The sequence below is a fragment of the Lissotriton vulgaris genome, chromosome 2_1 (assembly GCF_964263255.1).
Source record: "Lissotriton vulgaris chromosome 2_1, aLisVul1.2, whole genome shotgun sequence".
Taxonomy (NCBI): Eukaryota; Metazoa; Chordata; class Amphibia; order Caudata; family Salamandridae; genus Lissotriton; species Lissotriton vulgaris.
In genome coordinates, this window is record NC_141687.1 from 1,263,309,869 (window position 1) to 1,263,337,523 (window position 27,655).

The 27,655-nt window shown below is 45.1% G+C and overlaps 1 protein-coding gene across 1 annotated transcript in view; it reads right to left on the reverse strand.

The window, feature by feature from the left end:
- The window catches only part of ETS1 (ETS proto-oncogene 1, transcription factor), an 811,579-nt gene that overhangs the window by 302,026 nt on the left and 481,898 nt on the right, over positions 1 to 27,655 (reverse strand). The window contains exon 2 of the mRNA XM_086956985.1: positions 26,563 to 26,682. Within this exon, the coding sequence (XP_086813111.1) occupies positions 26,563 to 26,682 (120 nt within the window). The remainder of the gene's footprint in view (positions 1 to 26,562; positions 26,683 to 27,655) is intronic.

Consider the following 27,655-nt stretch of genomic DNA (forward strand, 5'->3'; position numbering starts at 1 on the left):
GATACATGGGCCCACTGAAGTGATTAATGTTCCAAATGTGCTTAGAGTAAACATGGGAGATGTGATTAAACAAAATATACGTTCTGATGATTGGGATATTCAGGCCGTAGAAGCATTATTCTCTGATTTGAAGTATTATGCTGCCTTCGATGCTGAGGATCTGTATTTAGATTCTATTAATTATGGTGATTTGTTTTGTTTTCAACACTATGGTAATCATTTTTTGCATAAGACAAATTCAAGGAGGGTTGCTGTAAATTATACACAATGGGAACATTGCCCTGCTCCATTAGGAGGCAGCTCCAATACATTTCTGAAAAAATACACTTATTTCACAGACTTTAATCAATCGAATCCTGAGTCATTTTATTTTAAAATGGCACAAAAGTCCATGTCCAAAGTTAGACTTACCAATACAAAATTACTGTATTCGAAGTCCTTTCTAGACAGGTTGGCTGTAGATGGCTACGAGTTTTGGAAAGGAACAATTGACCTTAAATCGGTTTGGGGTACCAAGGATTGGCAGGTACAAGGCACTGAGGCTTTGCACCGTGCATGTCTCATCCCGAATCACATGTTGTTTTTAAATTCATCCATTTTCCAAACAACATGCTTTGGATTGGCTACTTCTAAAAAATTAAATACACCGACCATCCCCGATTTAGAGGAATATTCAGGTTGGGGTAACTTTACTGAATTGTCCATTCATGAGTTGCAAGCTCAATTGCACAATTCATCCTTTAACGTTTCCAGTTTGGATTCCAAGGGTTGGCTGATGTGGCATAGGAGTGCTGATTCTTGCCAACGTCGTTTTCTGGGTTTGGCTGAAGGGTTCACAGAAGTCAGACCCGATCCCTGTTTTGAAGAAGATTATACTGTCACAACTTATTCTGTGGGGAAGCTGTGTCAGAATTGGTTGCAACATTCCACATTAGCTGCAGTTAAACTACATCTGTCTCAATTAAATGATAATGTGGATTTGAACGATTTTATAAAAGGCCCAGCTAAAGGTAGATCTAAACGGTGGCTTTATGCGATTTACAATGAAATTTGGAAAGTTTCCCAAATTGAGGCTGCTAAGCGCCTGAGAGCTATTGATCAAGCAAATTTAGAAAAAGTGCTTGCAGTTGTCGATAACAGTATTAACACGCTTTTCTTCCCGAATTTACACGTTGAACAATATTGTGTCTTCTGTTGTTGACATTGTACATGATGAAGTGTCCGTGTTATATCATGGTCAAAATCAATTGCGTTCTGTGATGCAGTTTGCTTGGACACTACAGACTCTGAAGTCTGGTCGAGTGCCTTGGAATTTTATGAACGTCTCATCACTATTTGCCCCATTTAATTTGACTGAAAAACAGCGCATGCTTTCAATGAGAGATGCATCATTTTCTATGTTACACATTGAAAAATTAGAATCCTTGCCCTTTTCTGTGGCTGAGGTGACTGCTGCTACATGGCTTATCCATGGTGTTATTACCTTACCTTTTGCTCTGTATAAATTTACAAATTGTATGAAATATATGGCAATAGGGCGATATGAACCATTAGGTAGTGCTTTTCTCCATGAGACATGGTCTTTACCATACACTTACAGATGCCTAAAGGAGCGGAATGAAGTGAATCTGAATGGTTAAGAATGTACACAGTCGCCTGACCGCTCACTAATATGCAGACACATCCAGTTGCATGGTTCTTGTAATCAGGACAAGCCTAATTTGGCCTGTGTTTTGAAGGGAACACCGGTTCCTGCAATAGTTCCCACGTTCACTTTATTGTCCAACAGTAGTTATTTGCTTTTGAATAACGAACTGTGTTGTGGGTTACAGGTCGGTATCGCTTATGTGGTAACTGTTTCAGAGAGGGTGGTTTGTTGCAAGAATGTGTTATATCCACCCACGCATGGGAATTCAGATGTTTCAATTTGGCCACGAATACCAACCTTGAAAGCCGAGTTCAATGGTTTAAGCCATATAAGAGCCCTATTGTCTCAGAAGCAAGTGGCCCTGAGCTCTGCCCGCGAAACTTATGTCCTTCACATAGCTAACACAAGCACAGAGGTGCAGGCACTTTTAAATACTGATTTGCCGTTTCATTTCTCCGAGCTGGTTCATCAAATCTTCAATGCCTCCTCCACAACAGGCCTGGCACATTTTTTTAAATTGGTTAGCAGTGGTCTCGTGACTACATTTGAAAAAGTATTTGGTATTATCCCTGCGTTCTTTCATTCTATATTCGCAAGCCTGTTTGGCGGATTTCCTGTTTTGCTGGCTTTGGCTGCAGGCGTTCTGGTGATATTTTGCTTTCTAAAACATGGAGGCCCATCCTGTGCAAGGAAACGCGCAGCCCCTACTGATGCAGTTTCGCAACCGGATGCTTGATTACTATGGCTCCTTGCCGCTTGCGACTTTAAGCACGGCTTTTGGATTATCGTTCAGATTTTCCTATTTCACATGTGTCCAGCCCGTGTTTCATTGCCTGAGCCGTGATTTCGACTGGGCCATTGATTTGTGTCTCTGCTTACCGACTTCTCCTGACGTCAGTTTTGATTAGCTGATGAGCCCCGTAGTTGCTCACGAGTTGGTTTGTTCTGGCGAAGGGGTTATGGCTGTGGCAGCGATGCATGGACTAATGGGTCAGTGGGACATATTCGCAGCGGCGCATGACTTTCTGGTAAAATAGCGTTCTCGAGAACCCACTGAGTTGTTCTCTGATGTTGCTAGAGGAATCGGTGTTGGAGGAGCACGTATGTTCTTTCCCATTGCTTAATTGGATGGCTGAACTGTTTTCGGATGATGACAGTGATTTCGTGTTGGAAGCTGTAGCTACCTATTTTGCATATTCATTCAACCCATGAGTGACTTTGAAGACTTTCATTATTATGGCACGTGACTTTTTAGTAATTCTGAATGGTGCCTTTTTTAATACGAACATTGGACTTTCATATGTTCTGGGCCTATGAACTGGGAGTAGGCCTTAAGTTCGACTTTTATATTTTGTGTGGCCACTATAGGCATTCATACATATTTTTGTTTTTAATTTTTTATATACATTTGCATACATTTAGCTTGGCTCAATATCATTGAACTCTGCTTTCATGTTTTACCTCTCATATGGTATTAGCTTATGTTTTCTCTTTTTTAACCGTCCTCGGATCATTGGGGGGTGTCATATGGTTACTGCGTTTCTATATATTGTGTTAAGTTAGCATGAGCTTATTAAATGTTTAAACGCAATATTTTCTTTCAGCTTGAGTTTGCACACGACACCTAATTGTTATTGTAGCTTTCAACCTAGACGAAAGATGTGATTTATTTGAGAATAATATGTTATTGCTCTAGTATCAGTCGTGCTTGGTACACTTGGTACAACTGTCTGCACACCGAGAACTGCACACTCTAAGAATAACCTAACACAAGGTTGCTGAAGGCCTGATCCTCGCACCACGTTAGACATAACACAAATAATGTTGCTGCCAACATTGGGCTCTACGCGGGTTTAAGATAGAGTTACAGGGAATGAATTGACACACTTGATGCTTCGCATGCAGAGAGCTGGTAGCTGTTGATGTGATCTACTCCTACTGAGAATTAGAGGTATGAGCCCGCCCAGCTAGAACCCAAACGAGACCTTCTTAGATATAATATAATATACTGAATATGGTGCGCGAAATATAGGTGATACAGAATTCTATAGATTTTTGCATCATAACATGCTATCACCTTTTGCTTATTATGGATTAGTGACTATGCTGCTAACTCTGATTTTTATAATATGTATGTTGGTATTATACAAGATACTGCGTTTGAGAACCTTGCATTGAAAAATAAACATTTCAAACTTGCATGTGTGTTCTTTGCCTCCCAGTTTCGGTTTGTAATGATTATATAACGAAAGAGTGTTCATGTGTTCCACGATACCTGAGGTACCCTAAGTTCATGTTCTGGATTGTCTAAGTCATTGGGAAGTAATTACTACCGATGAGACACTGTAGCTAGCTTGGTAAGGGGATTTCTGAAACAAAGATGAGTTTTGGGTCACCCTAACTCACCCAGGTTCTAGATCTCTGTGCACAGTTCTGTGGGAGAACGGAAACCCTGCTACATAACATAACATAACATGAGTACCCAGGCACCTTTCTGGCTCTCTAACCAAAGCTAAACATTCAGGTTGTGTTCATAGAAGCATGCAAATCTAAAAATAAAATGAAAACCGCACCCATCTCCAGGTCGTATGACCTGGTACCTGTAATTTTTCAAGGAAAATATTTGGCTTTGATGGGCCAGTGGGCTTTGAAGTACCAGTGAGCAATGCAGTGTTCCTTCTGAAGACCTTTCACCTGTAGCTAGAGGTGATATGTTTGCAGTCAAGCAGCAAGCTCCATGAACTCAGGGATGAGGGTTTATTAGCGAAAACCTGAAATAAACTCATACTATGCTGCTCCCATATAAAACCAATATTTCATAACCATGAACCTTGGTGTTGACAGCCATGGGCAGCTCAATACTAAACAGTAGTAATAAGCTGTTAAGCAGTGGCATTTGACCACCATTTTCAACTGCACATTTCTCAGAGCCCTAGAAAATGGAAAGTAGTTTCATAGAATTTGGCGGGATGGATAGAAATGCTGTCTCACCATTTGGAGACCCTCTTTATAGGTCTTGTTTGTCAGTGAGCTATGAGGTGGAACCTGGGTTGACAATATATAACCAGTTTGGAATCTGGGCAAACACCCACCACCACTCATGATCCGTCAATCCCACCCATTCCAGTTTGGATTGTACCTAACCCTCAGTTCTTTGATCACACGCCCTTTACAAATGCTCCAACCTCACCATTAAAAGGACATGGAACCCCCCTAGTCCCAAATTATCAACTTCCTCCCCAAGAACTAGTCACCTCCAAAGCGGACCCCGCAGGCTTACACCGAGATCTCCCTTCTCCACTCGCTTTTCCCTCACTCCATCCACCCCTTGCCCAACACTCAGGCTTGGCTACACGCCTGGATGATAGATCTCTCGAGTTGCACCTTCTCACTTCTGAGCTACATGACCTGAAAGCCCTCTATAATTATCTTTTCCCTGTAATCAGCTCTCTCCTCACCTCTGCGAATGTTCCCAGAGCTTCCACTAATGATAGTGATTGCAAGGGTTAGCCTTTAACCCCCTCCATCCCGAAATCCATTCTCCTACCTAACCCTCTCACCTGCCCCAGAAGACACGAGATCCACCTGCCGTCCATTGACCTCCATGACCTTCACAACTCTTATTCTACCTGGTCCAACCCCAGCATGATCCAGCCAAGACAGATGCAATCCATCCATTCAAACCCGTACAGAGAACCTCCTCGCAATCTTAGAGGCAGCAATAATGACATCCTCACTCATGTGACAGTCACCCAGACCCCTTCCCCCACTAATCCGTTATGACTTAAATGTGTATTACTTAATTGGCGATCAGCCAATAAACATGCCTCAGACATCTTTGACCTCATCCAGCACAATGACTTAGACATTATCATTCTCACTGAAACTTGGTTAAATCCCTCTCCCACTTCGATCTTAGACCTCCTAGTACCTCCCACTCACCACATAACTAGGCTAGACTGAGCTCTGAAGTTGGGTGGTGGCGTACTCTGTATTTATAGAAACACACTCTTGATCTCTCACTTGGAGCCCTCTAAGCCTTCCTCCTGTTAATACCTCTGTCTCAGCATCTCAAGTATGAACCTACCGGTTTGTAAACTTCACATCTTCTACGAACCCCCGGGAGACAATCTCCCCTTCATTGAGCAACTAGTGGAAATCATCTCTGTCAATGTTGATTCAACCGTGTCCCAAATCTTCCTTGCTGATTTCAACCTTCACTGGTCTAACCCCAAAGACCTCTCTGTATCTTGCCTTAAATCATTCTTAAATGATCAAGAACTGACTCAACACTTTGACCAACCAACTCATATCAAAGGAGAAACTCTAGACCTCATCTCGAAAGGGCAGTCCATATCCTTAGACTCCATTACCCTGTGTGACTGGTCCGACCACCACTGCATCCTTTTTTATATTAACAGGGAGGTGTCGATGACGAAAGCTCAACCAACAAAATCAAAGATATGGAAAAGGGACCTCAGATCAATAAACTGATGAATTAGCTGCCCACTGTAAATCAGCCCTCACCTCCCAAGCTGACTTGGTTGAGGTTCAGTCACTCACCGACTCGTTCAATTCAACCATCTCCAACATCATGGATGCCATTGTTCCAATCCAACAAAAAAATGCCTCAACAAAAATATCCAAACCCTGGTATAATGACAACTTAAACACAGAACACCGCAACCTTAGGGCAGTTGAACGGTCCTGGCGATCCAATCCCTCGTCGAACCAACTAAAACTCCTTAGAGAGGTTAGGAACCTCTACAACAAACCAATTAAGTTCGCTAAGGCTGACTACTTCGGACACCAACTGGATCAAGCAAAAAACTACCACAAGAAACTTTTTCAATTGATCAAACAGCAATCAGGTGTAGGTCCAAACCACTCTGACCCATGTGGCAGCCCACCGTCCTGCGACAAGCTTCCTGCTTTCTTCACCAAGAAAGCAAGCCTCATCTCCATTGTCCGCGACTCCAAGTAGGCTCTACTACCTTCCTCCTGGGCCGTATAATCCCTTGACCTCTTAGAAAAGTGCAGTACTACCAGACTGAACACCAAGAACAATGAGTCATGGGGCACCTTTACCACATTCAGTGAAAAAGACATCAACAAGATGCTTCAGATTATCAACCAATCCAACCACTTCAGTGGCCCGTTGTGAGAAGTTGGTCTGATATGTGATGTCCACTGTTCTAGTGGGCACCCTGTATTAGTCCAAACAACCCTTATGGAGATGGTTGTAAAGTCAACCTTATAGACCAGCTATCCTAGTGGTAGCATGGGCAAAGCAGTCTTAGGCTAATACTTCAGAGAGCATGTGAAGCCAATTGTTTTACCAATAATAACCCCTTGAAACCAAATGAAAGGACACCACACAAGGTATATATCAAATATATATGTATTTATTACTAACACAACCCCTTTGCACTCTTTATGAGGTCAGAGTTCGAGAAACAGCACAAGTGACTCAATAAGCATACTATAAGTTGCACAAATACAATTCTGCCCTAGGGGCCTCACGAACAATATACTAAGTAAGTGGTATAAGAACCACTTCAGGAAAAGTGAATAGGCCTAGGGCCTAGGGAATCGCTGGGGCTACACTAAGTAACCCAAGGTTAGGAAGCAGGAGCCCCACAGGATGCGTGTGAAGTGTCTAAACACAAACGAGGGTTCTCATAGACTTTCAATGGGAATGTAAAGTTAACAAAGTAGTTGATTTCGGACACTTCCGGGTGGACTACGGGAAAACCCAGTTAAAGTAGGACACTTGGATAGTTATTACCCACGGGAGCACCGGAGTACTCGAGTTACCTCACCCAGGGAAGCCGGGTGCATAGGTGTTCTTTAGTGTCGGGTTTCGTCGTCTAATCCTATGGAGAGCTGCACAAAGATGCTGCAGGCGATCAGGAGGAATATGTACGGTTGGATCCAAGGGTGGATCGGAGCAGTGAAGAAGTCTGGATCACTAGCCAGTGACCAGGAAGGAACCAGGCGATGTCGAGCTGCAAACAGGTGAAGAAGTGAAGCTTGTCTCTACAGCCACGTGGACCAGGAGCTGTTGACGACAACCAGGAGCTGGATACGGACTGTCTCATGAAGGATCTCACTGTTGGCGTGTCAGCTGCTGGATTGGAGTCAACAAGCCCTGGCAAAGGCAACCCATGCAGGAAGGGAAGATCGGCTTCTGTTCAGACCAGCAAGGTCTGGTGAGCTTCTCCTTTACAGGAAAGCAGGAGCGAGCCCGGAGCAACCAGGCAAATGGTGTTGATTCACAAGCATGTCTTCAGGAGGGTCACTAGCCAGCGGGCTAGCAACCGCGAAGACGCGTCGAGGAGAAATGCAGGTGCAGGCCCCACGCGGCACTTGTAGAGTGTGAAGTGCTGACCTTCGGTGCACTTATGGATCGGGGTTGGGGGTCTTAAGTCCCAAAGCAAGTTTGAGGATGCCTCAGAAGCTGCACAGTTAGCAAAAAGCAGGTACTGAAGGTAGTCCAGTCCCACGTCTCTTGTGTCCGCCACGGGTCTCAGCTTTGCTGTGGATGTGGGTCGGAGTCAGAGAAGTATGGAAGTCTAGAGGCTGCGTCGCTAAGTCTTCGGGTTCCGGCGGGAGCATCGACAAAGCAAACCGGCAAGTCACTGATGGTGCCTGTTTGCACAGGGTGGTCCCTCCTTAACCACAAGGGAGATTCTTCAGTCTTCTAGTTGCTGTAGAATGTCGAAGGTCCCGAATTTCGTTTCAGAGTTTCAGTTCAGGATAATCTAATGTCTCTAGACACAGCTCCTAGCTTTATACCAATCTAAGGGGCTGGATTACCTGCTAGGTCCCTCCTATGGGTGGAACCTGGGAAGGGGGTGGTTACATCCCTTTCCCTTTGTCCAGTTTCGCGCCAGAGCTGGGGCTGGAGTGCCCCAGCAACTGGTTTGAACCGGGCTATGCATGGAGCACCTTGTGTGCCCCAGGCAGTGTCTCGTTTCATTCAACCTACCCTGCCCCAATACACTATAGCCTGTCTGGGGAGGTGCTAGCACCTCACAAGGCAGGAAACCTATTGTACAGGCCTCCCCTGCCGGAGTTTCGTCCAGCAGCAGGAGGTCAGACTCGTGTCTGTGGCAGCAGCATCCATTTTGTAATGCTGAGTCTCTGTTTAACTTTAACCGGGTAAAGCTACAACTACATGTCTTCTCCCTCTAGAAGGGTGGAATGCTACCCCCGCTGCCAGGACTGGCAGGCGGGGGAGGTAGTATTCCAAAGTGTAGGATACCTTACACAACATGTTTTGGTAAAGCCAAACCAAAGTTAGCATTAACCGCGAGGATTATAATACACATAAGAGTATATGGCATGGCTATATCATAGAACAGCTATAAGGACATGGTTCCAAAAGCTGCAGACAGGCTCAGCTCATGCTAGAGCACCATCTCACATAAAACCAAGCACTCTGCCTTCAGGATTGTCAAGGCCTGCCATAGGAGTGACTTATAGGTATATATGTGTCTATATGTAATGGTAGGTATAGGGATAATATACCTAAGCAAGGGGTGATTACACGACCTTGTCCCAGCTGAGTGATCAGCCAGTTGTGTCAATGTGGATGGCCATCCAGGGGTGGCATAATACATGCTGCAGCCCCTGGTAGGCCTTGGATGCACCGATGCCCTGGTTACCTATGGTACACTATACAGGGGCTCACAAAGGTGACCCAATACCCAATTAGGTATGTACCTAAAGTATATGATATGTATTTAGAGAGAGAACAGCTGGGCTGTGGGCCCTTGTACACATTGAATTGACAAGACTGCAAGAATCCTAATTTTTAAAAAAGGATTTATCTTTGAACGTAGTAGTTCAATCCAGGGAGAGAATAAGCTCAACTGGAATAACAAGGTACGCACCTTATTATAGGAGGTACTTCCTCTCTTTTTTTTAGTGAGGGAACTAAGGGGGGTCTCTGCAACATATGGAGCATATACATCCATGAGAAAGGCAAACAGTGGGGTAGACTTATACAAGGTTTTTTTAAAAAATGTAATTGAATATATAGTACAGGGGTAAGAATGTCAAGTACAGCTGCAAAGTCGATAAAATAAAAGAAATCTCCAATAAAGGGTTTAGACTACAACAATGGACAGAAAAATGATGTAAAAAGATGATATTGATGTGTCTGGTAACTATGTGTTTTATTATTTTAATTGTCTAGAATCAGTCCTGATGAAGGCATACTAGAAAAAAAGCCGAAACGCCGCGTCGACCTTTTTGATTCTGTGACCTTTTATTGTATATTTTTTAAAAAAGTTATTCTGATGAAGATGTATATTTGCATAATGGTTTTAATGAATTGTTTTTTATAACATTGTATTGTGGAATAAAACTTGTATTCTTTACCAGACTGAAGTAGTGATATGTTCTTAATCAAATGTTGACTTACCTAATCTATTGTGTCAAAGATGTTGTCCATTTGTTGATTATTGTTGGTTGTATGAAACAAAAATCTTAGTATAGATAATCAAACCGACTCCCTGTTTTTCATGTCTTCCCAACCAATAACTCTGTGTTGATAGTATCAAAAAATATTTTATATTTTTTATTTTTTATTCTTTACATGATCTCTGCCTTTATGATTATATGGTTAGTACTTTTGCCTTTTTCATGAGAAACATGCCCCTCTAAGATAGAGTATAATAATCTAAGAGGGTGGGTAAGTGAGACACCCGTTAGTCCCACACTAAAACAAGACACTACTTGATCTGTCCAACGAACTGGGACGTTTGTTTTCTTTTTACCTAATGTTTCCCCACCGTCCTCTAAAAAGTTAGAGTGGGGTCCTCCTAATTTCTTTACACCTGATTAGCAGGCCCACAGCCATACTAAAGTCGAGAAACCAGTATATCAGAGCAAAAAGTCGGGGTGACCATAGGAAGCAGACCCTGCTCTCCTACACAACCATCCCCCCCAAACGTAGGGACATTAAACTAACCTTGACCAGTTGAGTCTTCATGTTCTAAGTGGAAATATCTGGAGAGTCCATCTGCATTGCCATGGTCATGTCCAGGTCAATGTTCCACTGTAAAGTCCATACCCTTTGGGAAATGGACCACCTGAGTAGTTTGGGATTTTCACCCTTCATCTGATTGAGCCACAAGAGGGGCTTATGGTCTGTCTGAATCTTGAAGTGAGTACCAAACAAGTATGGCCTGAGCTTCTTCAGGGCCCAAACCACAGCAAAGGCCTCCCTCTCAATAGCTGACCAACGTTTCTCTCTAGGGGTCAGCCTTCTGCTAATAAAAGCAATGGGCTGGTCTTGACCATCTTTATTCAATTGTGAAAGAACAGCTCCCACGCCCAACTCAGAAGCATCTGTTTGGACAATGAATTCCTTGGAGTAATCTGGACTTTTCAGAATAGGTGCAGAGCACTTGGCCTGCTTCATGTCATCAAATGCCTTTTGACAGCTTACTGTCCACTGAACATTTTTTGGCATTTTCTTTGAAGTTAAACCATTAAGTGGTATCACAATGGACCCATAGTCCTTAACAAACTTTCTGTAATAAGCAGACAATCCCAAGAAAGCTCTGACCTGTGTCTGGGTGGTTGGAGGAGCCCAGTCTGTGATGGTCTTAATCTTGCTCTCCAGTGGTTGAACCTGACCCACACCTACAAAGTGGCCCAGGTACACAACCTTACTCTGCCCTATCTGGCACTTAGTAGACTTGTAGTTAGGCCTGCCTTTTGCAGGGCCTCCAAAACCTTCTTCAGGTGGATCAGGTGACCCACCCAGGTGGAGCTAAACACAGCAATATCATCTAGATAAGTTGCACAAAAGTCATCCAGCCCAGAGAGGACTTGGTTCACCAACCTTTGGAAAGTGGCAGGTGCATTCTTCAAGCCAAAGGGCATCACCACAAATTGGTAATGACCTCCTGGGGTTGAAAATGCGATTTTGGATTTTGCATCATCAGTTAGTCTGATTTGCCAGTAGCCTGCTGTCAGGTCAAATGTGCTCAAAAACTTGGCAGAAGCCAATCTGTCAATGAGCTCATCTGCCCAGGGTATTGGATGATTATTAATAACAGGGGGTACCCGGTAAACCAAAAGGCATCTGGGTGAAAATAATGAATTACGAAAAAAGTGATGCCAAGGTGTTTTCTTCAAGAAAATTAATTATGAGAACAACAAATATTAATTATCTGTCTGGTCACAACATCAGTTGTATGATATATATCTGTCATCTATTATAACGTTCATCCGATGGTTATTACCAACAATTAAAAAAATACAAATAACTAAGAAAAAAAACACAACAAAACAGTAATTCGGTTTGTGAATTATTTTAAAGATCCTTTTTCATTTTATACATTCTTAATATAAATCAGTCAACTAAACAATATTCAATCTTGTAAGGAATTACATGTTCGAGTCCAAAAACCAAATATTTAATTGTAAATCCAGGTGGTCCAAGTGTCCTATTATTGTGGACCCTTAATCCAAGGTTTGTGTAAGAAGCCCGATGATTTATTCACAAGGAAAACATGGCAATGTGTTTTCTTAGCCTTATTTCCGTTTCGAACACCAAACTAGCAAGAAGCAAAAGAAGCCAAACAGAATTTTTATGGCTTCAGAACCAAATGATGCTCCTGGGGAATATATCCACACAGTTTCCAAATCAAAACAGGTGCCAAAATTAATGATAACTGTCGACACGTTTCGGCCTTTCAAATAGTTTTAGGCCTCATCAGGACAAAGGGCAACAATTCATTTAAATGATCCAAAATGTTATTATCCAAATAACATAACCAATTAGGGGTAAGGTCGTCCAATGTTGCGGATAAAGTTCAAAAATGTCACTCAAATCAGGGCGAACTTCCTATATTAGGCACACCTGTGCTTATCCAGGTTTCATTAGAGTCTCATACATATGATGCAATCACCGGCATCTGCACGGCATCCAAACCTACATCACATACGGGAAACGAGCCAGAGTATCCTATCACTCGGCGTATATCTCAGCCGGGTATTGGATGGGCATCTGTCCTAGTGACAGCATTGAGACCTATGTAGTCCACACAAAACCTCATCTCTCTCTTACCGTCTTGGGTGTGAGGCTTTGTCACCAGGACTACTGGACTGGCCCAGGGGCTCTCGAGGGCTCCTTAACTCCCAGTTCCAACATCTTTTGGACCTCTGTCCTTATACAGTCCCTGACATGATCAGGTTGCCTGTGGATTTTACTCTTCACAGGCAGACTGCCACCAGTGTCCACCTCATGGGTGCACCAGTTTGTCTGACTTGGGGTCAGGGAAAACATATGTCTATAGGCCTGTAGAACTTGTCAGCAGTCCTGTTGCTGCTGGTCAATGAGGCTGACTGCCAAGGCCACTCCATCAACTGAACCATCATCAGGGTTCTGAGAAAGCAGGTCTGGGAGAGGGTCACTCTCCTACTCCTGTCCCTCATCTGTAGCCATGAGCAAGCCCATGTCTGCCCTGTCAACAAATGCCTTCAGGCTGTTGACCTGAAGCACCATGTGGGGGCTTCTGGGAGTCCCAAGATCAACCAAGTAGGTTACCTCTCCCTTTTGCTCAACAATAGTGTGGGGTCCAGACCATTTATCTTGGAGTGCTGCTGGGGCCACTGGCTCCAACACCCACACTTTCTGTCCTGGCTGGTACACAGTCAGCACAGCCTTTTGGTCATGCCAGGCTTTTTAAATTCCTGGCTAGCCTCAAGGTTTTAGAAGCCTTCTTCAGGTATTCGGCCATCCTTGAGCGGAGACCACGTACATAGTCCACTATGTCTTGTTTAGGCTTTTTGAGAGGTAACTCTCATCCTTTCTTCACCAGACATAGGGGTCCTCTTACAGGATGCCCAAACACAAGTTCAAAAGGGCTGTAGTCAACCCCCTTTTGTGGGACCTCTCTGTAAGCAAACAGAAGGCAGGGCAGAAGGATGACCCATCTTCACCTAAGCTTTTCAGGTAAACCCTTGATCGTGCCCTTCAAGGTCTTGTTGAATGTTTCCACAAGACCATTGCATTATGGATGATAGGGTGTGGTGAACTTGTAGTTCACATTACATACCTTCCACATGGCAGTTAGGAACCCAGACATGAAGTTTGCACCTCTATCTGAGACAACCTCCTTCGGAAAGCCCACTCTTGAGAAAACTCCCAGGAGGGCTCTTGCCACAACAGGTGCTGTTGTGGTCCTTAGCGGAATAGCTTCTGGCTATCTGGTGGAATGATCCACTACCACCAGAATAAATCTGTGCCCAGAGGCTGTTTGGGGATCCATTGGTCCAAAAATGTCTATCCCAACTCTCTCAAAGGGAACCCCCACCACAGGTAGTGGTATAAGGGGGGCCTTTGTTGTTCCACCTGATTTGCCACTGGCTTGGCAGGTTTCACAGGAGCGTCAAAACTCCTTGGTATCTTCTGACATATGGGGCCAGTAAAAGTGAGGGACAAGCCTGTCCCAAGTCTTGTTCTGGCCAAGATATCCTGCTAAGGGAATATCATGGGCTAAGGTACGAAGGAAGCCCCTGAATGCCAAAGGTATGACCAACCTCCTGGAAGCACCAGGCTTGGGGTGTCTAGCCTCTGAAGAAAGGAGCCTTCATCCCAATACACTCTGTGGGTACCTGTAGTATTCCCAGCAGCCTCAGCAGCAGCTTGATGTCTGAGGGGTTCAAGAGAGGAGCAATTCAATTGTGCCTGCCTCAGATCTGCCCTTGAGGGTCCCCCTGGCCCAAGAAACTCAACCTGATCAGGCTCAAGTTCTTCTAGGACAGTTCCCTCTTGGGTCTCACACTCAGCTTCCTGTGAAGTCTGATCCTCATCCTGAGGCAAGGGGGAAGACACTGCCTTAACCCTTTTGCTATTTCTCTTGGAAGGCAACTGGTTCATAGTTTCAGGTTCCAGTGCCTGTTCAGTTTAGTACTTTTTGGCTTGTGACCTGGTCACAGCAAGGACATGTGCTGATATGCCCAGCATGTCTGCATGAGCCCTATACTCCATTTCAGACCAGACTGAAGTCTCTAAATCATTGCCCAACAAACACTCTACAGGGAGGTCTGAACTTACCACAACTCTTTTGAGGCCAGTTACCCCTCTCAAGGAGAAGTTAACAATTGCCATACTATTGGTGGTAGTGGCATTGCTAGCATTGGTCACTAGGTAATTCTCACCTAGTATGATCTGTCCAGGGTCCACAAACTTAGGAGTCACCATGATGACACTGGCACATGTGTCCCTGTAGGCCTGAGCCACTTTATTGTTAATTAAAGGTGTCTGTCTGTACTTGCCCAAGTTATTGGGACTCACAGTAGAGGACATAGCCATGTCTACATCACAGACAAAAACAGCTTGAGTTGGTACTCTGACTAGCCCAGAGTCCATCTCAGTTCCCTGGGTTAACCCTAATGTTATGTTATGTTATGTTATGTTATGTTATGTTATGTTATGTTATGTTATGTTATGTTATGTTATGTTATGTTATGTTATGTTATGTTATGTTATGTTATGTTATGTTATGTTATGTTATGTTATTAAACATTTATTTAGTGCACGGATACTCAAGAGTGTCTCGGCGCGGAGGTGAACCATAACAACAAGCAGCATATTTAGATGGATTGATTAAAAAGGAAGGTTTTCAGCTTTTTCTTAAATAGCATAGTGTCCTGGATATTGCGCAGCTCCAGTGGAAGGGAATTCCATGCCACTGCAGCCTTAAAAGAGAGGAAGCTACCCCCTAACCGAACCCTGCGGAAGCGGGGAACAGTGGTCAGGCGCAGAGTGGTAGAGCGAAGGTTTCTAGAAGACGTGTAGAAGGAAAAGCGCCTCTGGAGATAGACCGGGCCAAGACCATGCAAGGCTCTATGAGCCAGCGTAAGGGCCTGGAACTGAATGCGGTGGACAGCATGCAGCCAATGCAAGTCGCGTAAATGCTGTTTCATGCTTGTGCGCCCAGGGATTTGCAGCAGAACCCTGGCCGTCGCATTCTGAATCACTTGCAATTTCTTTGACTGGTATCCCGGGAGTCTGACGTATAAGCCATTGGCGTAGTCAATACGGGATAAGATCAATGCCCGAGTGACCATTTCCTTAGCAGAACGAGGTAGCAAAGGGAAGAACTTCTTAAGAGATTTTAGGATACCAAAACATACCCCTGCCAATCGCTTTATTTGAGTGGAAAAACGAAGATCCTCCTCAAACCAGATCCCTAGGTTTTTTGCAGGATTGCCAGATGACAACAGCTGGGGATACTCAGGGGGCCACAAAGTCTCCTTAAAGGACGATGGAAAAGGGCGATAGAGGAGAACCTCTGATTTACCCTCATTACATTTCAGCTGAGCCCGGGCCAGCCAACCAAAGACCGCCCCAAGGCAGCGCTGGGCAGCTGAAGGAGCTGTATCCCCCTCCTTCCAGGTAAAAAGGAGCTGAGTGTCATCCGCATATGCGATGACTTTAGCACCCAGCTACTCCGCTAGATAGATCAGGGGGGTAACGTAAATGTTAAAAAGCAGGGGGCTCAAAGTCGAGCCCTGAGGGACTCCGGTGGCCACAGTGCAGGGGGTGGAAGAGAAAGGGGGCATCCAGACCTCCTGTGTGCGATCTGCAAGAAAAGATTCAAGCCATTTCCAGGCCTGCCCAGACACGCCAATGTTGGAGAGCCTAGAGAGGAGTAGTTGATGGGGGACCGTATCGAAGGTGGCAGAGAGGTCCAATAAAATCAGCGCCGCTCTGCCGCCCCCGTCTAAACACTCCCTTATGGCTTCCGATATTTCCACAAGAGCTGTCTCGGTGCTATAGGAGGCTCTGAATCCGGATTGAGCAGGATGGAGGGCACCTGATGACTCAACAAAAGTGGATAGTTGCCTAAAAACTGCTTTCTCACAAATCTTAGCCACCGCCGGAAGTAAAGAAATAGGGCGATAGCTGGCAGGGATGTTAGGATCTAAGGAGGGCTTTTTCAAGAGTGGTATAAGTTTGGCCTCCTTCCACATCTTGGGAACAACGCCGGTCTGAAGTGATAGGTTTATGATTGAATTCACCTCCGGATTAACTACCTCAGCCACCTCAGGAAGCAGTCTAGCAAAGAACGGATCGGAGGGAGATCCGGATTTGAGAGATGAAAGAATAGATAGAGAGTCTTTCGGAGTAATCGGCTGAAAAACCGTTAGTGAGGAGGCAGGCAGAGAGGGAACTGGTGAACTTGAGGTATGGGCGTCAGTCTGCTCAATGCAGGCTGACCCTAGAGAATCCTGTATGGCCTGGATTTTGTCAATAAAATAATCAGACAGTTCCTCACACCATTCTGCCGAAACAGGTAGATCAATCCGCTCTGCAACAGGATTGAGAAAGCTCTGTACAATGGAAAATATTTCCTTTGAGTTATTTCTAGAGCTGGCAATGCGCTCAGTAAAGAAAAGGCTTTTAGCCTCCTTAATAGCTCCATAATACTCCCTCTGGGCTTTTCTGAGTATAGTTTTTGCCAAAGGACAATAATTTAGTCTCCAGCCACATTCAAGTTTTTTACAAGAGTGCTTTAATGCTCTAAGATTGCTGGAGTACCAGGGTTTAGATGGTGCATTTCTAACGCGCTTATCGGGGAGGAGAGGAGTGACAGACTCCACCGCCTGGGTAATCCAGTTAGTAAAATTCATTATAGCACCCTCCAGTGTCACATTGGCAGAAGGCCGGGAGTTAGACAGAACCCTGCCGAAGACGGAAGCATCAATCCTCTGAGAAGGTTTACTTAAAGGGGACTTTAAAAGAACCACAGGCTTAGCAATAGACCAGGAAAATTGAATCAGGGAGTGATCGGACCAGGGTATTTGAAGAGGATGGATACCAGACAGGGGAAAGTTAGAGCACACCAAATCAAGGATATGTCCTCCGATGTGTGTGGGGGAGTTAGTCCATTGAGTAAGTTGTGCCAATTTCAGGGAGTCCGAGAGTTCAATCGTATCGGCCCCGGACGGGCAGTCGAAATGTATGTTAAAGTCTCCCAGTAGTAGAAAGCTGGAGAAGCGTAAAGCCCTCGGGACAATGATCTCATCAAGGGCTTTCAAGAACGCTCCAGAAGAACCCGGGGGCCTATAGACAAGTGTCCCCCGAGCGTAAAGTGAGGGGTGAGGGGGATAGAAAAGTACAAAAATTCACCCCCGTCAATTCCTAGGAAGACTTCATGGACCAGAGTCCAGGAATCTCTATACACCACTGCTAAACCTCCACCCCTGCCCACCTTCCTATCTACCCTGATAATCTTAAACCCCCTGGGGATAGCCAACTCAACGATAGGGGCAGAGGATTCGTTAACCAAGTCTCAGTCAAAAACAAGAGATCATATTGGTCCTCCGAAAGGAGTTCATAAACCTCTAGGGCGTGCTTAACCAGGGAGCGAGAGTTGACAAGAGCCGCCCGAATACGAGCTCCCTCCCCAGCTGTAACCGGGGGAGTAGTTTGAAAAACCGAGGCTACTGAGGAGGTGTTAAAATTAAATTGGCACTCACTACACTTCCGGGTCAAACTATCAAGGACTTTCCTCCTTGAGTTTATTAAGGCCTAATAGAACGTCCCGATTATAGCGTCTAGGTGCTTTGAGGGTCTCTGGGGGGTGGGGACGAGCATAGTGTCTGGCGCTGGTCGCGTACTTGTCGCGGACGGGCGCAGACGGGCTAGCCTTGGGCGCGCCTTCGGCCCTCGTAGGAATGCGTTTTAAATAGGCAGTCCCCTCCCCCAGCTAGAGCGCCAACTCCAGCCTAGGACCAGTAACCGAAAGTGAGGAAAAGGGGCCCTGCCCTCTGCACAAACGGCACAACAAAGCCGCGGCAGAACGGGGCAAGCAGGTGAGCACACAGATAAAACAGAACAGGATTACAATATTTAAAACACGATTTTCCTTTTTAAAATAAACTGGCTGACCAGAGCACCAAATGGACAGCAAGAGCTGCCACTATCCTGCTATGTCCGCCCTGCGCCCTCGTAGGAATGCGTCTTAAATAGGCAGTCCCCTCCCCCAGCTAGAGCGCCAACTCCAGTCTAGGACCGGTAACCGGAAGTGAGGAAAAGGGGCCCTGCCCTCTGCACAAACGGCACAACAAAGCCGCGGCAGAACGGGGCAAGCAGGTGAGCACACAGATAAAACAGAACCGAATTACAATATTTAAAACATGATTTTCTTTTTTTAAATAAACTGGCTGACCGGAGCACCAAACGGACAGCAGGAGCTGCCACTATCCTGCTATGTCCGCCCTGCGCCCTCGTAGGAATGCGTCTTAAATAGGCAGTCCCCTCCCCCAGCTAGAGCGCCAACTCCCGTCTAGGACCGGTAACCGGAAGTGAGGAAAAGGTGCACTGCCCTCTGTACAAACGGCACAACAAAGCCGCGGCAGAACGGGGCAAGCAGGTGAGCACACAGATAAAACAGAACAGGATTATAATATTTAAAACACGATTTTCCTTTTTAAAATAAACTGGCTGACCGGAGCACCAAACGGACAGCAGGAGCTGACACTATCCTGCTACACCCTTCTGCTGGGAACCACCACTATTAGCTGCACTAGGGGGAACAGTTGCCTTAGGGGCAATGGTGGTTGGAGCTGTCTCCTTTTTGGTGCAATCACTCGTCCAGTGAGTATTACTTTTACAGATATTGCACCAGGGTTTTCTTTGGCCATCTTTCTTTTTGGATTTCTTGGAACCCCCTCAGTAGAAGCTTTTTGGGGGCCTGTTGAAGACTTCTGGTCTTTTACTTTCTGATCACCACCTTGGTCCTGGTTTTTTTGCTTCACCCTGGTTCTGACCCATTTGTCTGCCTTCTTTCCCAATTCTTGGGGAGAGGTCAGATCAGAGTCAATCAGGTGCTGATGTAGTAACTGGTTCTGACAATTATTAAGTATTTTTTCTCTTGTGATCAAATTATACAATCATGTATAGTCCTTAACTTTACTGCCCAGCAACCAGCCTTCCAGAGCCTTAGTGGCACAATCTACAAAATCAGTCCAGTCCTGAATCTGTGTCTTCTGGGTATCCCTGAACAGCAACCTATACTGTTCAGTGGTTAGGCCAAACCCATCAATCAGAGCACTCTTCAGGACTGTGTAGTTGTTAGCATCCTCATCACTGACTGTGAGGCGCTTATCTCTACCTTTTTCTGAAAAGGAGAGCCATACAATTGCTGCCCACTGACTTTGGGGTACCTGTTGTACTTTGCAAGCCCTCTCCAAAGCAGTTATCCATTTGTGGATGTCATCCCCAACTTTGTAGGGTGGGACAATCTTGCTTAGGTTTCTAGTATCATAGAACCTATCTTTATCCTTAGGGATATTGCTGCCACCAGTGGGTTCTAACCCACTTAACATTTTCTCTCTTGCAAGATCAAGTCTCTCTTTGGCTAGGGCAAGTGAGACACCAGAGTGCTGAGATTCCCTGGACAGGGATCTCCTCCTCCTGTGCTCAGTGTTAAGCCTGCTTGGGGGTCTGTAAGGTACTAGGCCCTCTCCAGTCCCATGTGGGTTTAGGTTGGCCTGGCTAAGTACTCCCACTTGGACCTGGCCATTGTCATCCTCCTCTTCTTCCTCACTCTCATTTCATAGATTGTGATCAGGGGAGTCTTCTGTGGAGGGCTGTCCCTCTTCTGCACCTCCTGCAGGACCTGTGCTAGAGGCCTTCTTAGCATCATATTCTTCCATGAGCTCTATCAGGTGCTTGAGGGTAGGGTTGGAACCCTGTTTTAACCTCCTAGATGTGCACAAGTGACTCAAATCATGGAAGGTTAGGGTATCATATCTGGAAGGTATCCTTAAAGGATCTACCTCTACTGGGAGAGATCCAGTTGGTTCTGCTCAGAAGACATGATCTAGTGAGGTGTGGTGTGTGCACCTACCTACACGAAGTGTTACCTACTAAATCTCTCTAGGAGTTGTAGTCAGGGTGTGCTAGGCCATTTACTCTACAATAACTAAGTTCAGTAGAACGTAAGTCCTTAAGACTTGAATTATATGTACCTCTAGGTACCTTAATGTGATCTTTCAAATGATGTCTCAAGATGTTATGGTAAAACAATCAGCAAGCTCTTATCCCAACCGCTGCACACCAATGTGAGAAGTTGCCCTGATATGTGATGTCCACTATTCAAGTGGGCACCCTGTATCAGTCCAAACAACCCTTATGGGGATGGTTGTAAAGTCAACCTTATAGACCAGCTATCCTAGTGGTAGCATGGACAATGCAGTCCAATGCTAATACTTCAGAGAGCATGTGAAGCCAATTGTTTTACCAATAATAACCCCTTGAATACCAAATGAAAGGACACCACACAAGGTATATATCAAATATATATGTATTTATTACTAACACAACCCCTCTGCACTCTTCATGAGGTCAGAGTTTGAGACACAGCACAAGTGACTCAATAAGTATACTATAAGTTGCACAAATACAATTCTGTCCTAGGGGCCTCACAAACCATATACTAAGTAAGTGGTATAAGAACCACTTCAGGAAAAGTGAATAGGCCTGGGGCCTAGGGAATCACTGGGGCTACACTGAGTAACCAAAGGTTAGGAAGCAGGTGCCCAACAGGATGCGTGTGCAGTGTCTAAACACATACGCGGGTTCTCAAACTTTCAATGGGAACGTAAAGTTAACAAAGTAGTTGATTTCAAACACTTCCGGGTGGACTACGGGAAAACCCTGTTAGAGTAGGACACTTGGATAGTTATTACCCACGGGAGCACCAGAGTACTCGAGTTACCTCACCCAGGGAACCCGGGTGCATAGGTGTTCTTTCGTGTCGGGTTTCGTCGTCAAATCCTATGGAGAGCTGCTCAAAGATGCTGCAGGCGACCAGGAGGAACATGTCCGGTTGGATCCAAGGGTGGATCGGAGCAGTGAAGAACCTAAAACCAGAAGGGACAGAGTCTGGGTCACTAGCTAGTGACCAGGAAGACACCAGGAAGGAACCAGGCGATGCCGAGCTGCAAACAGGTGAAGAAGTGAAGCTTGTCTCTGCAGCCATGTGGACCAGGAGGTGTCGACGACAACCAGGAGCTGGATACAGACTGTCCCACAAAGGATCTCGCTGTTGGTAGTGTCGGCTTCCAGATTGGAGTCAACAAGCATTGGCAAAGGCAACCCATGCAGGAAGGGAAGATCGGCTTCTGTTCAGACCAGCAAGGTCTGGAGAGCTTCCCCTTTACAGGAAAGCAGCAGCAAGCCATGAGCAACCAGGCAAGCAGTGTTGATTCCCAAGGATGTCTTCAGGAGGGCCCCTAGCTAGCGGGCTAGCAACCGCAAAGACACATCAAGGAGAAATGCAGGCGCAGACCCCACGCGGCACTCGTGGAGTGTGGTGGGCTGAGCTTCGGTGCACTTACGGCTCGAGGTTGGGGACTCTCAAGTCACAATGCACAACTTCAAGGACGCCTCAGAAGCTGCACAGTTAGCAAAAAGCAGGTACTGCAGGTAGTCCGGTCCCACGTTTCTCGTGTCCGCCGCGGGTCTCAGCTTTGCTGTGAATATGGGTCGGAGTCAGAGAAGTCTAGAAGTCCAGAGGTTGCTTCTCTAAGTCTTCAGGTTCCGGCGGGAGCGTCGACAAAGCAAACCAGCAAGTCACTGATGGGGCCTGTTTGCACATGGTGGTCACTCCTTGACCACAAGGGAGATTCTTCAGTCTTCTAGTTGCAGTAGAATGTCGAAGGTCCAGAGTTTCATTTCAGTTCAGGATAATCTAATATCTCCAGACACAGCTCCTAGCTTTATACCAATCTAAGGGGTTGGATTACCTGCTAGGTCCCTCCTATGGGTGGAACCTGGGAAGGGGGTGGTTACACCCCTTTCCCTCTGTCCAGTTTCGCAAAAGAGCTGAGGCTGGAGTGCCCCTGAGGCAGGAAACCTATTTTCCAGGCCTCCCCTGCCGGAGTTTCGTCCAGCAGCAGGAGGTTAGACTCGTGTCTGTGGCAGCAGCATCCATTTTGTGATGCTGAGGCTCAGTTTAACTTTAACCGGGTAAAGCTACAACGACATGCCTTCTCCCTCTAGAAGGGTGGAATGCTACCCCCACCACCATGACTGTCGGGGGGGGGGGTAGTATTCCAAAGCGTATGACACCTTACACAACATGTTTTGATAGTGCCAAGTTAGCATTAACCCCGAGGATTATAATGCACTTAAGAGTATATGGTATAGCTATATGGTTCCGAAAGCTGCAGACAGCTCAGCTCATGCTAGAGCACCATCCCACATAAAACCAAGCACTCTGCCTTCAGGATTGTCAAGGCCTGCCATAGGAGTGACTTATAGGTATATATGTGTCTATATGTAATGGAAGGTATAGGGATACTATACCTAAGCAAGGGGTGATTACACAACCTTGCCCCAGCTGAGTGATCAGCCAGTTGTGTCAATGTGGATGGCCAGCCAGGGGTGGCATAATACACCATCTCACATGAAACCACGCACTCTGCGCCCAGTATTGCAGGGGCCTTCCATAGGAATGGCTTATAGGTTAACATGTGTCCAGTTAAGGTTAGATATAGGGATCCTAGATTTAAGCAAGAGGTGATTACACCAACTTACCCCAGCTGAGTGATCAGCCAGTTGTGTCAAAATATGGAGGCCAGGCCAGGGGTGGCACAATACATGCTGCAGCCCCTGGTAGGCATTGGATGCACCTATGCCCTGGGTACCTATGGTACAGTATACAGGGGCTCACAAAGGTGACCCAATACCCAATTAGTTATGTCCCTAAAGTATATGGTATGAATTTAGAGAGACAACAGCTTGGATGTAGGTCTAATTAGCAGGCCCACAGCCATACTAAGGTCGGGAAACCAGTATTTCAGAGCAAAAAGTGGGGGTGACCATAGGAAGCAGACCCTACTCTCCTACACCCGTTGCCCCCAGCCATCTTCAAAAAAATCAAGAATGTGCTCATCCCCTCCTGGACAAGGATTGTAAACGCTTCTCTTTCACTAGGCATGATCGGCAATTGCCCAAAACCAGCCCAGGTTTTGCCTATAATTTAAAAAACAAACGCAGACAAAGCTGATCTAAATAATTTCCACCCTATATCCAACATCCCCACCCTAGCGAAACTCATAGAAAAAATGCATACAATCTCAACTTTGTGATCACATAGAGAATTACCAACTCCTTGACCAGCATCAATCTGGCTTTCGGAAGGGGAACAGCACTGTATCAGCGCTCACTCACGTTATGGACAACATTTTAAAAATGCTTGACCAAAACAAATCCTGCCTTTTGATCCTCCTTGCCCTTTCCTCCGCTTTCGACACAGTTAATCATGACAATTTCCTTGCCATTTTGAAAAACAGGATGGGCTTCTCTGGTCAGGTGCTTCAATGGTACTTGTCCTTCCTTCACCACAGATCTCAAACAGTCAAGGCAAATCACTCTCTCTCCTAGCCCTCTCCAGTTCTCATGGCGGTTCGCCAAGGGTCCGCCCTCTCTGATATCCTCTTCAATCTGTTCTTGGTGCCCTTAGCTTACTCATTAAAGCCCACTAACATTCTCTTCCATATTTACGCGAATGATGCGCAACTCTATTTGAAAATCTCTTCCCCAGATAACATAATCTTACTCAACACTACCCTAACGTCGACTCAAGACTGGTTAACTGAGAACCATCTCCTGCTCAACACCGCCAAAACGGAATTTCTGCTCATCTCCCCTCCCAACCACATCCCCAAGCTAGACCTGTGGCTGAGTCACCTCATGCCTTTAACTGCACTCCTCTCATCATAGACTCAGCCAAATCACCCGGAGTCACCATGGACAAGCACCTAAATATGAAAAATCATATCAGTAAGGTGTGTACGGGAGCAAACCACTTGACACTCAGAAATATCAAAGCTTTCCTTCCAAAAAATGATTTCAAGCAGGTGGTCCAAGTGATTGTCTTGCCGAGGCTTGACTACAAAAGCGCGACCCTATGTGGCCTTCACAAATACACCCTGGCTCCACTAAGGGCATGAAGGAACACAGCGGCTAGACTGGTTACTGGCACCAAACGAAATGAGCACATATCCCCAGTCCTAAAATCTCTTAAATGGTTGCCCTACGAAGCACAAATTCAGTTAAAGATTGCTGTTCTGGCGCACAAAGCCCTTCACTTCAATATTCCCAGGTACCTTGCGCAATAAACTTGAGCTATCTTGTGGTGCAAGAGCTTCAAGAAGCGCCAATTCTTTTCTCTTGAAACCACTCATCCTTAGCAAAAAGAGAACTTCTCACAGAGCCTTCTCCGGCGCTGCCCCAAAGATATGAAACTCTCTTCAACCGGAAGTATGCAGAATCTTCTCAACTACGGCGTTCAAATTGGAAGCCAAAAGATTCCTTATGAATAAATTCTTACCCTAATTGAGATAGGCTCATCTGGTCGAAGACACCGTTTCCTACGTCCATTGTACTATCATTTGTTATGCTCCTCTTTACCGCATACTGTGACCCCCTTCATGGCCCGCTTATACCTGTTTTACTGTATTACCCTCCATGGTGCAATTGTCCTGGATTCTGCTATTAATCCTGTTTTAAAAATTTTTTTTTGCTTCTACTTGATGGCAATTTTGCATTTATGTCCTTCCTTCCATCCTATTGTAAAGTGCTCTGATATCCTACAGGATCTTGTTCGCGCTATATGAAACTTTATAAATAAATATACCAAAAAGCGACGACTGGAAGTGAATAAAGGGCTAGAAATCATGATTACTTGGGCCATAGGTAGGAAGCAAATCTAGGGTACTGTAAATGTCATATCAGTTCTATGTTTGTAAACTCTTTAGCAATAGTATCAGGAGGAGCTACCAGCTGATTGTGTTTTTGTAAGGCACCTAAAAGCACAATGTTCTTTACACAATCAGGATTGTTTTAATTGGTGAATAACAACTGTGCAAACATAAATGTGTGTTGCATGTGCTGCACTCATTAGTGCTGTTCTGATTTATCACCATGACACCATCCTATGACACTGATGCTGCTGCTCTCCAAGGGCTAGATGTAGGTAGGAACGATTTACCGATTTTAAATTACCGAATTTTACCGATTCGGTAATTTAAAATCGGTAAATCAATGGGTCCGACATGTAGGTATTCCAGATGTGGTGGAATACCGAATCAGATGAATTCGGTATTTACCGATTCGGTAAATACCGAATCGGTAATGCCAATTCATTCCTATGGGCTTTGAAGCCCATAGGAATGAATGGGCATTACCGATTCGGTATTTACCGAATCAGTAAATACCGATTTTCACAAGGGTGCAGAGGGTGTCACTTTGACACCCTCTGGCACCCCCAAAACAGGCAAGGGTGCCATGTGGCAGGCATACCTGCCCTAAGGGCAGGTCTGCCTGTCACATGGCATAGGTGTGCATGCACACATGTGCATGCACACCGGAATCGGTATTTTACCATCAAATTGGATTTGATGGTAAAATACCGATTCGTTAAGGCTCCTGGGACTCTGAAGAGTCCCACCTACATATGGGTGGTTCCGAATCGGTAAATTTACTGATTTTTTATTTGACCGAATCGGTAAAATTACCGAATCGGTAAATTTACCGATTTTTTATTTTACCGAATCGGTAAAATTACCGAATCGGTAATTTCACCGATTCGGTAAAATAATGCCCCCTACATGCCATTCACCTGTTTACCGATCGGTAACGGCCGAAAATACCGATTTTCGGCCGTTACCGACCGACCTACTTCGGGCCCATAATGCCGTACTGATTTTTCTCCAGCTCATAATACGAAATCAATGCACAGCGAGGCCGTGTTGATCTATCTTTGTCCTGATGACACTGAACGAATACAAAGACCATAAATAATGTTGCTGTTACCATTCCTGGAGTTGTTTTGGAACATGGGGTCCCTCATGGTGCTGCTGCTTACCTATGGGTATTCCGAGCCGCTCCTGCTCTTTTGTGAACCCACTGAAGGTGGCTTTCAATGCCTGAGACATCATCTCTTTGCTACTTGGTGTCAGAAGAGGCACATCTGCACATTCCATGTCTGAAATGAGAAATAATTAAAAATGTAAAAGACTCAAAATTGAACAGCACAACTCAGACCATTTTTATTGTCACAGTTGAAGAAAATCTGTTTGAACGTCCTGACACTATCGGATTCTTGGCTTCTCAGACTGTTGTGTAGTATGCAAAGAGAGAACAACATACAATTGACAAGGAGTGTGCACAAAGCCCTGGATTCTCATGAATCTTCCATCTTTTTGTTTTCTAAGGTGACAAAAAACAAAAGGAGATACCCTCAAATCCAATTGGGACAGAGTGCGATATAACAAAGCAATAATGGTCCCTACTACAAATATACAATATCACTCTGACCACCTATGTGGATGTGTAATCAAAACTTTACTAACCCCACAACGTGCCAAACGATTTCCAAAAAAGACCTTAAAGCTCGCTGTTTAGGCTTACTTACAGACAGACGTTCCTATCTTGAAGGTAACAAACAATCGATTGCTAACCACAACCTCTTACTACATGATGACGGCATCCCATCCTATCTTTCTCCCTTCATTACCCCCTATACGAGAATGCTGCTGACAAGGATGAGGACAGACTGCTTCTTCCGCCTACTAACATTTCCCACTGTAAACGATTGGTCGGTTACACCGGCGGTCTGTCCTTGTGACAATGTCTCTAAACAATCCAACATTCACGTTATTTTATTCTGTAAATTCTATGACTGGGGTAGAAGGAAACATCTTCTTCCGCTCCTCAAATTGTGGGGCTTAAGACAGTGCCGGCCAGCCTTACTTAAGCTATATATGCTTGAAGATGAACTTACAATCAATGCAGCTAGTAGCTTTTTGAAATTTGCAGTAAGGTGCAGAGCATCAATGAATTAACTGTCTTGTGTTCCCCACCAGTCAAAAAAAAAAAAAAAAACTTTACATGATTCTATATAAACCTAAACTTTTAACTTGTTTTTAATACGTAGCATGTCTTTTGATCGCATTTCA